The 14,510-nt window shown below is 35.0% G+C and overlaps 1 protein-coding gene across 1 annotated transcript; it reads right to left on the bottom strand.

Annotated features, from left to right (window-relative positions):
• Window positions 1-1,062: 1,062 nt before the first annotated feature.
• Window positions 1,063-4,886, bottom strand: LOC113284167. The gene is made up of 2 exons (XM_026533581.1): window positions 4,181-4,886; window positions 1,063-1,804 (listed from the first exon to the last, which is right to left on the bottom strand). The coding sequence occupies exons 1-2, from the start codon at window positions 4,468-4,470 to the stop codon at window positions 1,774-1,776; spliced, it is 321 nt and encodes a 106-aa protein (XP_026389366.1). The 5' UTR covers window positions 4,471-4,886; the 3' UTR covers window positions 1,063-1,773.
• Between the last annotated feature and the right edge of the window lie 9,624 nt (window positions 4,887-14,510).

Here is a 14,510-nt window from a genome sequence, read left to right as displayed (position 1 = left end):
ATCAACTACACCAATGATTCCCACACCATTGGAGGATGAAAAGGTTCGACTTACATTTATGAGCCGAACCGATCCCTTTATGAACAGTTCGGCTAGCTGAAACTGTTTAGGTATGCGCCGAACATTTGCTAGACACTAGTTCGGCTTGTATAAAATTTTCCTAGAAAGCCGAACCTATTCCTGAGAGTTCTGGAATAAAAAATGTTAATGGTTCGGCTTATATAATGAAAACCGTATCAGCCGAACTGTTCATATACACTTTCAGGCTGAAAATTTGAAGAACCGTTCGGCTTAAAAAACAACAACATTATGCGCCGAACTTAGGTTCGGCTCACAACGCAACTAAATTATGCGCCGAACCTAGGTTCGGCTCACAACTCACCTAAATTATGCGCCGAACCTTGATCTGAAACCTGGATATTGACAACTAATGAACAGTTCGGCAAGCTGAAAGTGTTATTGTTATGAGCCGAACCAACTAGTTCGGCTTGTTTAAAAATATCATAATGAGCCGAACCTAGTCCTGTGTGATCTGGAAGAAAAATTATGTGAGATTCGGCTCATAGATGTAAGCCGAACGGTTCATCAATGGGTTGGTTCGGCTCATAGATGTAAGCCGAACCTATTCCTGAGAGTTCAGGAATAAAAAATGTTAATGGTTCAGCTTATATAATGAAAATCGTAGATTTTAACCCATTAAAATCAAGTAGATTTTATCTTCATCTTCAAGAGAATGAAAATACGAAGATAACGCAAAAAGAATGAGGTCATTCCGACATTGGACGAAGAAGTTATGATCAAAACAAGATCGAAAAAATTCAGTCTACAGCGGGAAGTTCGGCTGATAACTCATCAACACGAGTCAGCCGAACCTAAAGCCTATAAATCAATATTTTCGAAGTGTTTAAGGGTGTATAGGTCATTGCATACCCATTAGACACCCCTTATCAATACACCCTGGTTAGGAAAATGACTTTGTATGCCTATAAAGTTTTTGGTATGCCCAATATTATGGTTCAAAGAAAAAGAAAAAAAATCCTCTGATCACTGAGAATAATTTTTTTTTATCACAGTATTCACTTTTTCCTCCATAATTCCACTTTAATTTTCTACAAACTCGAATTTAATATTTTCAAACTTAAAAAAACTCAATTATAAGGCCGCAAAGTTTCATATTTGGCCATTTAGGAAGTGGTTCCAGATCTTCAAAGTACTCCAACAATGCAAGAAAAGGAAGGTGTGGTTCACAGATTCATGATCATTGCAGTATTGACATCAGGTTCAGCAGTAATACCTCTTTGCAACAGATTGTCAACTGTAGGCAACTTGTTAAGTGCAGAACACTAGATGAAAATGTTTTATTGGCATAACCGTCCACTACATCTCATTATGAAAATGTCTTATCCAGCTGATCTCTCGCAGTAGCAGAAAGTCTTCAAGGGATTTGCAGCAGCCATTTAGTGACACCCTGAGCTACCCATCCCAATCCATCATAGAAACAAACGAACTATCAAGCACTGCACACTTGAATATGCCAGTCGTGGTTCTTGATGCTATGGAGAGAGGAGTTATCAGTGACCTCAGCAGGGGACATGGCTTCCTAAAGGTCTTGTTTTTTGCGAACACGATAACGACTGAATGTTGAAGATCTTCAAGTTGGAGCAGCCTGAAAAGCTCATTTCTCGTTGGGGAGATTCTGTCAATGCCATCTCTTACTGCTATGTATCACTGCAATGAGTACCACAATAGCATGTGGCCCAGGCCAGGGTGTCCTCAGCCGTCCTTGCCCACCAAGATCCCACACCTGATAAAACATTCAATTTCAAGTTTAGATACGAGTAGAACAATTATATACAACTGAATTCTCACACAAGTGAGCTTAATAAAATGCGTCCTCACAATACAACTATGTGAGCCTACTCAGTTAATGGACTTATGAGATGTTATCTAATCAACGGACATTAATTTTCCCACAACCAGAAATCATGAATTCACATACTACAGCAAAACTCATTCATTCAAAAGTGTGCAAACCATTCATACATTAATTATCCGCTTCACTTGTATCTTCTATTATAATCAGTCTGGGTCATGGCACTACTTGACAAAATTAGTACATAACACACTAGATCCCTCTAATTTTCCGCAGACTTATTAGATCACTGGTTACATTACATATAAGATCTTATAGGCATGTAATTCTCGCTACAAATTCCCACTCACGAGAAAACTCATAAAATAAATTCAACCAGAATTATTAGAACTAATATTTTTCCACTTATCAATCTAACATCAAGCCTTAACGCTATCATGATAGCAGAGAAATTGATATTCTAACTATGTGTGAACAAATGAGTTGCTAAAAGAACACTAACCATTGAACCATGCATCAAGCGTCATAAGTTGCCATAAACACAAGTTAAAAGCTAAGTTTCTGTATGCTGAACAGCACAAATGAAACTGCACAAGTAGTGGACTTCTCATGCGTGTACATGCTCCTATAGATTACATCTAAATAATCACCATACTAAAAACAATAATAAACTGTAGTGTCATTACACAATACAATGCGAGGTTGATTAATTATTCAGCAACAACAGTTATGTACTTAAACAGTGCTATTAACCAATCCAAGAACATGTCTAATTACTTTTGTACGTTAGCTTACGATGTGCCGTTAAAACTCGACAAGTACTTGGCTCTACCAAACTTAGCCCTGTACCATTCTCTAATGAAAGCTATCTCACCATATTACGAAATAAAATTACTAATCTGAATGCTTGTAAAAGCGTCACTCTTTGAATCTATTTCATATAATCAATTGAATCTAGTGTAACTCACAGTGCTCTTTAGCATAGACAACAATTAAGTAAAGGGTTATCAAGGAAATACGTGAGAGAATCGGCATATACATTTTAGCAAGACAACATGCATTATGATACATGACTATGAAGCTTGTATCCCTATCAATACTAGTGGTAGTAGGTGTCCGCTAACAACACAGTCATATACTAATATGTGCTGGACTTCTATTCTAGCTAGTCTGACGGACTAATTTCGCGAATTCAGATGTACTTTGAATGACTTGGAACATAAAAACAGAAGCATAACTAAGATAGCCATAAAGTAATTTCATAACAAGCCGTCATCTTATATCACATACTTTATGAAACCCAGCCACTCCAGAACATTAGCTGCTATATCTGGTCATTTGTTTCATTAAATGATTATCACCATATTATATGGTTAAGCGTATAAGACAGATTTACAGGCAGCAATTGCTAAGAAGAAATATCGATTCTCTAGACCACCATTCAAATCAATTCATAATTACTAGGAGTTTCTTGAGGGACTACATTTAGCACTGGAATCAAAACTATCAAGTGGTGTATGGCAGTTTATACTAGAATACCCTAAATGTTTGAGAGCTTAGTGATCAAAATACTCAGAAGAGCACCTGGAAGGATGTATAGGGTATCACATCAGTCTAACGAGAAAGTATACATGCATTTATCTTGGCAAAATGGATACTTATACAGCTCAGAAAACACAATATCACAAACCTTAGCATTCACACCATATGGAACAATTCTGTACTCTTACTTCCGTTTCAGATGGAAGCATAAGAGAGGAAAAGGCACTAGTGTTTTTACAAGGAACAAACTTATAGCACATAGAGAGCTTGATAGTAGTCTACAAACAGTATATGAAAATCCTAATCAATTACATCCTTTCAAAAATAGACTTCCTTTATTATCACATAGGAAATTCAAAGATCCCATAAAGTAGTTGTAGATAAGTGTTCATCAGTGTTCATACAAGCAACTAACTGGATTCTTTCGCTTACCTAAGACTCTTGCCTGCACAAGAGAGGATGTCTAGTACAGTACATACACTTCCAAGATGAATCAACAAACCACACATACCATGCCCGGATATAGTTACTTCTGTTTCACAGCCAGAATGCAGATTTCACATCAAGTTGTTCTACATTAACTTGTTGACAATAAAGCAAACAACAACTACTCCATAACATATGTTCTTCATGTTGTTCATACATGAGAGGTTGCACAATGTTCATTGCCAATGTAACAAAACAAGCATAAACAAGCACAGAGCTAAAAGCCTTAAAACATTAAAGAGAGGCAGCAAGTGAACAAAAAGGAGAAAGAATACATACCTATAACGTGTATTCATCTCTTGAAGTCCCTCATTCAGAAGTAGCTCTTGGTAACTCAACTGACCTTGGAATACCTTCATCAACTCAGAAATTTCTTGCAAATACAGTTGTACAAACTTGTCCGAATAGGACCGTAGAGGAGTTTTTTCCTCAGTCAGACCCTTCGAAACTAAGATTCTGATAACAATGCACCTAGGGATAATCCTCTCCTTCAATCTATTATCTAAAACCTTTGGGGTTTCCGCAATACTCAAAGAATCATAACCCATTTCATTCACAAGGAATTCCATAACTGCCGTAATCTTCTTTTCTAGAAACTTCACACAACGAGGATTTTTCCTAAATGCTGTTAGAAATTAATCTTCAGACCAACCCCATTTCATGTAAACATCCAATTCTGATTTCCAAGTTGCTTCACTCATTGATACCTGTTTATGCTAATTGGATATCTTTTGGTATGATTGTAACTCTCTTGGCATGAATTGCACACACGTTGGTATCCTTGAACAATCCAACTAAATAAGCTGCTTCAGCAGCCTCTTGAAGTGCAAGAACAAGCATGACTCTGGAATCTAAGATCTGTCTTGAAATCATGAGGAATTTCACCAACTAATCTCTGGAAAGGCAACTTCCGGATCAAAAGTTCAGTACTCTTCTGGTACTTTCTGATTTCACCAAGAGCAACAGTTCCTGGACGATGACGATGCGGCTTCTTAACTCCTCCTGTTGTTGGTGCTGATTTCCTGACAACTGCAGTGGCGAGTTGCTTCCTGGGAGCTTTACCTCCTGTAGACTTGCAAGCTGTCTGCTTAGTGCACTTTGCTCTCATTGTTTGGCTTGTATTCGTACGAATTTGGCGTGGAACTTTCACGAACACATTGCTTGTTTCACTTTAACAGTTCTAGTTCCATCCAACTCACCTGCAACATTAGATACCATAAATCTAATGGTGACATTTTGATTTTAAGACATGTTAAAGTATTTACTGAGGCCGTATACCATTCCTTTTTACAATACTGGAAGAATCATAACCCGTTTCATTCACGAGGAAATCGATAACTGCCATAATCTTCCTCTTGAATTGTGTCATACAACAAGGAATTTTCCTAAATGCTGACTGAATTTGATCCTCAGACCAACCCTGTCTCTTATAAACATCTATTTTTTTCCAATTGGCTTCACTTGTCAATTCCCTTAATAGCTATAATATATGTTGCAGCTAAGGGATTGAAACCTATCTCTTTAACCTTCTAAACAATCTTTTTAGCTTTATCAGCATCTACCATGACTATTATCAGTTTCTAGATTAGATACTTAGAAATAGTAGATTCAGTGAACCTTCACATTTCGAAAGCTCTAGGTTGACCATCAATGTCTTAACTAGGTTTATCCTACAAATGTAAGAATGTGACTTCTTAAGGTTTCTAATTACATTCATATCAGTATGCAACAATGCTCTTAACAAAATCAAATACGGGAATTATTTTAGTTTGTAAGTTCAATGTCAGAACGAATGGGTACCTTGAGATGAAATCTGCTAGTTCAATTCCATGTAGCCCTTTAGAATTGAAAAAAAAAAGCCTTTAGAATTGAAAAAAATCCAATCCGGGTTTATGGTTTTAAGAGGATCATCAGATAACAGAAATGAAGCTGATGTCTAGCCAAACAACTTCCATGACATCCTAGCAACTGCACATTGACAAAAAAAAATTGTAAGTTTATTCGTCTTGACAATCAGTTCAATGTTACTCATCAATATAACATCGATACATACAGACTACAAATAAAACATTTGTTAGACAATCATACATGAGAGTTTGCACAATGTTCATTTCCAATGTAACAAAACAAGCATAAACAAGCACAGACCTAGAAGCCTTAAACATTAAAGAGAGGCAGCAAGTGAGCAAAAGGGGAAAGACTACATACCTTCAACGCGCATTCATCTCTTCAAGTCCTTCATGCTGAATTAGCTCTTGGTAACTCAACTGACCTTGGAATACCTTTATCAACTCAGGAATTTCTTGCAAATATAGTTGTACGAACTTGTCTGAAATGGATTTTTTTGTTACTCCAAGTAACCACAGAGGAATTTTTCCCTCAGTCAGACCCTTTGAAACTAAAATTCTGATAACAAAGCACCTAGAGATAATTCTCCACTTCAATCTATTATCTAAAACCTTTGGGGTTCCCCAATACTCAAAGAATCATAACCCATTTCATTCACAAGGAATTCGTTAACTGCCGTAATCTTCTTTTCTTGAAACTTCATACAACGAGGATTTTTCCTAAATGCTGTTAGAAATTTAATCGTCGGACCAAACCCATTTCATGTAAACATCCAATTTTGGTTTCCAAGACAGCTTCAAGAAAAGCTTCAGGTTGACAGTCGACATTGTAAATGAAGGTATCAATTGGGACGAGTGAGTTCTTTGAGATGAAATCTGCTAGTTCAATTCCATGTAGGCTTTTAGAATTGAAAAAATCCAATTTGGGTTTTAGGGTTTTAAGAGAACCGAAAGAAGCTTAGTGATGAGTTTTAAAATATGGGGTTTAGTGAAACCATAATTTTTGAATAATGTTAAAACTGAATCTGGTTGTTGAGTTTGAGTTTCTTAGAGACAGTAAGATCTTCATTTTCAGACAATCCACATGAATCTATCAAATAATTAACTACAAATGAAGAATCTGAAGATGATGAACGAGCATTATTACTAGTAAAGAATGAGGAGGAACTAAACCTAGTTCTAATAAGAACATCTGGATTTTGTAATCTGAGAAGATGATGCTGATGAAAATACCGAGAAGGAAATACCGAGTTGGTGTTGAGAAGATGATGCTGATGAAAATCGTTCTCCATTAATGGTTGCTGTTGTTGTTGTCGTTCTTTTGATATTTCCTCCCACTGTGCACCGCGAAACATTTTTCATTGAAGAAGAAGGAGAGAGAGAGGGAAACGGAGTGAGCCCTAGAATTTTCATTTCTCATTTACAAAGTAAAAATGAAAATTTCAGGTCAACTATATTGGCTCAGGTCAAGCTTTATTCTCAGCCGTCGCCCGTCGACAGTCTTATTTTTGGGCAAATATCGTTAGCTCCATTTATGTCCGGGCCAATATCAGTTTGGTCCAACAAGTCGCAAAACAAAATAATCATTGCAATCTTCACACTTGAAATCAAATCAGTCTTTCAAAATTAGAAAATAAAACCCAAAAATCGAAAACCCTAGAAAATTTAAAGAAATCAAAACCCTAAAATGAGGAAATCGAGGAGGAAATAGTAGTAAAATCATCTACAGATGAAGAAGTTGAAGAAACAAACAGCCAATTAGTTGTATTTGAATGAGTTAATCAAGTTGAAGAAAAACCGATTTCAAAGAGTTCAAAAGCAAAGAAACCAGCGAAAGGTACAAAAAACCCTAATTCGAAGTACTAAAAATTGATTTTCAATATTGAATGTTCATATGAATGCATATTCATCATGTTTTCTCCCATCTACATGAAGTTGTAAATCGCATATATATTGTCAGAGTTCATTCTTTAGAATGAATGTGTATATTTGTTTGATGTTTGATGAATAATAAGTCCTTCTTTGACTGAGTTCATTTTGTACAATGAAACATGTTTCTTCTTTGATGTTTGTTGGACTTCATTTTCTAGAATGAAATCGAGAAAAATTATAGATCTAGATTTTACAGTTCATTATATAGAATGGACTTCATTTTGTAGAATGAAGTCCATTATATAGATTCTTCTTGTGTTGGTTTTTCTTTGAAAGCCTCATTTTATTGAATTTACTTTGAACTGCCTGAGAGTTCACCCAGTAGAATGAACTGAAGTATTGGTCCTTCTCAAGCTACTCTTTATCTTCTTTTATCATCTAATATTTAAGAAAGTAACCATTAACACCCCCCCCCCCTTTTTTTCTTCTAAAAAAATTGCAGAAAAGAAGATGATAAAATGTAGCTTTGCTGGAGTCATTTCTCTTGCTGATAAGATTAAAGTACTAGAGGAAAAAGAGGCTTTGAATGAAGAAGATAAAGTGTAGCTTTGCTGGAGTTTATCATCAAAAGTTGAAACCGAAGACAATGACCAAGAGGATGAAGACGGAGCCAAATATGTTTCTATTGGATATTGTGAGAGTGGTGTTATTATCAACATTGCTAATCGGATGTGAAGGTAAACGAGTAATCGCAGTGGCTGATTTCCTTTCTTAGAGATCATCAGAAAAAGATTTTTATTTCTCACGATTTCGTGGGGTCTCCAGAAATAATTCGGAAGGTTTCCTTCTTACCATTCAACGTGTGCAAAACTTCTCTCTTCATTCCCGCTTGTGCACATGTGTGAGACTAGAAAAACGGTCTTTTGAGTAAAATTATCATAAAATCTATTAATGAGGCATAAGTCGAAACAATTTATCAAACTCGAACATGCATTTTCTCATTATGGCATAGGTAGACCGGTCACATTTTCTTCGATCAATCGCATTTTACATGTTAAATTTCTCTTGTACTTCTGACTTCTTGACAATAGGTTGCGAACCCTTATGTTCCTAGGTCTTTGGATGCTTGGGACTTTGGAAGGATTTGAAGTTGTAGCAGGTTTTATGAGTATACCTCTTGTAAGCCCTCACAAGACTATAACTCGTCCATTAGGGACACCTATGGTTTTAAAGGCTTGTTCCACATGCTAAGTACAACCGTGTCCTCAACGAAAGGGAGTTATACGTTATGTAGTTTTCTCGAGGACTATCAAAATCCAAGTATGGAGGAATTTGATAGGTATTTAATTTACATGTTTTCAGTGTTAATTCCACACTTGTTTTAGCTGTGTTTTTTTGCATATTATCTTGTATTATGATTTTTTTCTAGTTTATGTCTTTTGTTAGGTGGATCATCCAAAAGAAGTGGAAATAGCTATAAAAGTGAAGTCCACGTGTGGATAAGGGACAAAGACCAACTATAAATCATTCAAATACAAATGTTTCTTATAATTATCTTAAAGACGGTTATCCAGAACTGACAGTTAAATAAGAATGCTTCAGAATTTGTAAAAGCACCTTCTCAATACGACTACACAGTTTTATAAAGGAACCAGTACAGTTGACTTGGGGCATCATCATCTGACTTGGGTCGTTCTAATTCTAGTTCAAGGAGAAAATAGGTTTCAGGGATTCAGGGAATGTGTACGCGTCTGCCATTATTAATTTATGATAATGATCGGTGATGCTGTTCCGAGAGAATAGAGCTATGATTATCGCATGTAGTTGATGACAGTGATCGTGGTCGAGTTACGATGGAGCGAGGCTCTCAGCGAGATAATGATGGTGATGAATGATTATGACGAAACATAGATAAGTATATTGATTCGGTAAACGTTTGCAACGACGAATAATTCCCTAATCATATTTTCCTTATTGTCTTTTATTTCAATCCACCTTTGTATTTTACTTTATTTTGCTGACTCAAATAACCTATCAATTACACTGCTCTGGGTGGGAACGATCCTTACTATCGCTATATTACTAGTTAATTAATGGGAAATATCTTAATTAATTTGTTAAACTTACGACACGCATCAGAGTGCGGTCCTGTTCCAACTACGAACTTTTCATTCCAAAAATTTTCAATCATAAATATCCATTTACACAAAATGATTGGTTCAACATTTTCTCTTGTTTCTTTTTTAGTTGAATTATAACACTGTGAAGACATTATATTAAGTTTAAGAACAGAAAAAAGTTTTGCAAAACCTAAACAAAATGTATGTAACATGAATAACATGATTTTCTTCACATGGTAAAACTGCAACTTACAGATAGTGTAACACCCCGAATTTCGGGCCTGGATTTCAACCCAAATACAAAACACAAAATCCAAAATGCTACCTTAAATATCAGGCCCTGACTTCCACACTTGGCCCAAGTCCAAACGACTAATTCTTTGTTTAATCTTTATTTATGTTTAATTCAGAAATTCTGTTGCAGCGGACATATAAAAATTCTTTTAAGAAAATCTAACCGTTAGATTGACGTGATTTTTAATTTACATAAACCCTAAAGAAATGTAATTTATCCTAAAAATTAATTTCACCGTTAAAAGTTCCGTATTTAATCCAAAAGAGTTACGTTTTTAAGGAGGAGTCATAAAATAGAAACAGACACCAGGTAATTCAAGGAATATTTCGGACGTAAATACGAATCCATAAATTATTATAATTATATATTCTGAATCCTAACTTATCATATTTCCAATCATAAAATTTCTATAATTTTTAGTTTATCTTAAAGACCTTTTGACCATAGTCAAACGAGTAGTTGATCTGTACTGCAGAAACGTAAAACAGTGATGGTTCGTTTTTCAAAAATCATATCAATTCATTCACAACGTCAAATTAGCTTTGACCTACCATGATGAAAAGATAAAAGAACCATATTCAAGTTTACAGAAGACACGAAAGTCTAAAACATAACTTAGAATATTTTGAAAAATAGATAAAATTCAGTACAGCTGAATCTGACAGAAAACGTCTGAGTTTTGTACAATGAAAACAACTGATAAAAAAATACTTCTGGAACTCAGAAAATTCTAAAAATTTTATATGTGCATATTGAAAGAGTTTTACATATACGACGAAAAAATGAAACAAAAAAAAATATTATCTACTAATTATTATGGACAGTCAAACAGATCTGATCCAGAAATTTCCATTATTCAATCAAATAGAGTAGTCTAAACAAAACATTATTTTCATTGGTTATACGTTAACCCAATAATATCTAAAGTTTTAATAACCAATAAATAACTAATTAAATCATCTAAAAGAGTTGATGATATTTTATTACAATTCTCAATCATAAATCCTATGCAAACTACTACTAATAACACCAAAACCGATCTCTACGCTTTTCCGCCATTAGCTCCTTGTGGTGCCATAAAATCTGGAATTTTTTGTCATTAAACGACGTGAGTTGTGACACCCAGTAGGAAAAGAAGCAACAAAACATTTTATCAAACATTTTCAATTCTTTTTAAAACAACTAACATGATTATTAGCATCACAACCACATGGAACACCACATCCATAAGAACAATCAAATCAATCAATCAAATCCGCTCGCCCCAGGGAGCCCCACGTGGGTTTAGGGAACAAAACCATTCCCAAGGATATCTCGTATCCCATCAAAGTTGTTTTTAAGAATCACAATCTATGGACCGCAGCCCAACATACATAATCATACTCACAACATCGATTATCATTCATATATGAATCAAAACTTACAAAATAAAATTAATTAAAAGAACTTAAATAAAAAGAAGGTTTTTGATTGTGTTGCGCCTACCTCAAACGCTAGCAATAATCCTTAGGAAGAACAGTAATGAGATCAATAATCAAATAATATCAAGGCCGCTCCAATTCTACGAACTAATCACCGCCGTATTATTTTTTTTTGTTTTCTACTGGGAGAACTTTTTTTTTTTTTTGTTTCGTCTGGCTAGGAATAACAATGAGATGGAGAAACAAAGGTGCGGCTTGGTTTTTATCTTTTTTTTTTTTATTTTTTTATTCATGCCCTAAACCTAACAGGAAACTAATTTAACCTAATTAAACTCTTCTCCTGATCGGCTCCAAGTTGAGTATACATGGCCCAAATTCAAATTGGGCCCAATTAGCCAAACAACCTACTCACTATTGTTGGGCCCTCTTATATGAACTAAACACCTACTATTAATATTGTTGGGCCCTCTTATATGAACTAAACACCTACTAATAATATTGTTGGGCCCTCTTATATGAAACTAAACATCTACTAGTTAATGTCAAGTTTTTTTTTTTTTTTTTTCTACAAAATACCCTTTTTATAAACGACGGAAATAGCCTTGAAATTGGGACGGGTTTTACAGATAGGAAAAAGCCCAACATCCCTCCTATCAATAAAGACCGAGAGCGTCGGGAGTACAACAAATAGATGGTTTCTATGTCAGTAAGATAAGTCGTCATTATAAAATCATGCTCAACGATAAAAGTAGTCTTCTTTGCATGGAGGTAGACCTATTAATGACTTTTGAGGCAACAATGCGCTGGTCCGAATCAAGATATGCACCTAGCTCATACGTCAGATATATATATGTAGGCTGCGGGACATAATAAAAAAGATTATAAAAACGTATTGAATATTTTTGCTCAAATCACTATCAAATTAACTTTTGGTTATAATATGTTATCTAACTGTCATAATACGATAAACTTATCAATCTTACTAATAATAACGGAAGGAAGTTGAAGATCAAAGTAAACAGAACGGAATAATGCAATACAAAGACATAATGCAACTCTTTGCAGCTCTTCACCTGAGAGATTCACAACTTCTTGTCCATTAATTGCTCAATTTGGAGAGGTTTCATGACGTATAACAAAAAAAAAAAATATTCACCGGGTTCATTGCTAATGTGAAAGCCAAATTTGACATTGAGACTTACAAAAAGATTAGTCTTTCAAAAGAACCCAATAAGAGTTAATTAACCACAATCTACGGTTATGACATAGGTTTAAAAGAATACTGTTATTTATATTAAATCAACATGTGGACAAATAAGTAGATCTCGGATCACGCCGGTTGTTGTTATTATTTACAGACTAATGGCCAGCCAACCATGTATACCAAATCTAATGCATTTATGTACATTTATTAGTTATGGAAATGCACCAGCCTATGTAGATCTGGTAATATCCAACATCAGTGCATTCAATTATGTCCACGTGTCATATGATGTATTTTCTACCTTTTTGCTCATGTACTCAAGACCCGGAACCATCCTATGGGAGCAAGAGGCCCGTTCGGATCCTCGTTGTTCACATAGTGACAGGCAGATAAGATCACATGGATATAATATAACGTAAATAGAGAATAACCACTAAAAACATTTTAACATTATAAAACAGAAATACAATCAAGGCATGCACTACCGAAATGTGAAAATACCCATTAGTTTGCCACTTTATCGTCTCCTAATGTGAAATCTAATATATATCAAAGTTTTGTTTGTTATTTCATCAAGCATCTCGAATGCATTCATAGAGTATACTTTCAAATGTTTGTTAGTTGGGCATAAGTACTTGAAACAACACACAAATTCACCTATTAAAACCTAATCTAAAATTAAAATTTCTAACTTAATGTTGAGTTCCATAATAGTTAAAAAGTTTCAAATCAAGAAAATGGGAAAAAAAATAAAAGACAAAGTTGTATTTTGGTTTTGACTTACATTTAAGAACTAAAGATTAAAATTTTATCCACTTAATCCTCTTAGGTACCATTAGCACATTCAACCTATATACTAGCAGCAAAACCCACCACCAACACCAAACATAACATTTTGTTTCATTCAAGGACTCCAAATTTATTACTCCAGAAAAAGACTTCACCTAAAAGGAACATTTTCTTTACTATATTAAGATTGAATTTGTTAGAGCATTACTCGGTCAAAATCGCATGTGTTGCTATCTCAAGCATGTTTGTCAATGTTAGTGATCAAAATTATAAGTCTTGATTTCTAGCCTATTTGTAGATGTCTCGGACTAGGACATCGATAGTGTAGTTGAGCTTAAATCTCTTGACGTTCATCTCTTGAAGACGAAGAACTACTAAGGGGAGCTTGTGGAACTTCTTCGAAAAAAGGTATGTGGACCCTTGAACTTATCTATCACTTGGAAAGTCTATTTCTACTATCTCCTATATTGAGACATAAGTCGTGTTACGATATAGTTTTCTCTATACACATTTGAGATTTCGAGCTGAGTATATCTCGCTTACATATTTCTCGAAATATGTGTTGGTAAGCTTTCGCTTCGACCAAGTTCATTTTATATCATGAGAAAATTGCCGAGTACCACGTTACATGGTTTGTGTGATAAATCATTTGGTGTAAGACTTAGAAGGTTTCAATAATGATTATTTCAATATCTTGGAAATTGCTTTGATGTTGATAGTGTGTGAAAACGGCTATTAGCATTATAGACGAATGTTTCAATGATTAAAATAAAGAGTTGATGATGTAACCATCTTTGGATATAAACATATATAGTATGTTCGCACATTAGTGTATAAGTGCATAAACCGGAAGCCAAGAGTATGCATATGTGTGTATACGGACTTGGTGAAGGAGACAGGTTAAGTATGCGTACCCGTACGCATACTGGCGGAAGTTCTCAAACCGAGAATTTCTGCTGAGTTTGGTTTTGGCAAATCTCACAAACCAGTCACCTTAAGTATGCATACACGTACGCATACTGGCGGAAGTTTTTGAACCGAAAATTTCTGGTGAGTTTGGA

The sequence above is a fragment of the Papaver somniferum genome, chromosome 5, assembly GCF_003573695.1.
Source record: "Papaver somniferum cultivar HN1 chromosome 5, ASM357369v1, whole genome shotgun sequence".
Lineage (NCBI taxonomy): Eukaryota > Viridiplantae > Streptophyta > Magnoliopsida > Ranunculales > Papaveraceae > Papaver > Papaver somniferum.
Note: the sequence above shows the minus strand (reverse complement) of the source record. Positions and strands in the feature narration are given on the sequence as shown.

Bases quoted from the DNA above. Each gene is read 5' to 3' on its own strand.
- LOC113284167 (XM_026533581.1), bottom strand. From the start codon at position 4,470: ATGGAATTCCTTGTGAATGAAATGGGTTATGATTCTTTGAGTATTGCG. The intron at 1,805-4,180 runs GTATGTATTCTT...ATGTTTTATCAG, and splicing joins GAGATGAATACACGTTATAG to GTGTGGGATCTTGGTGGGCA.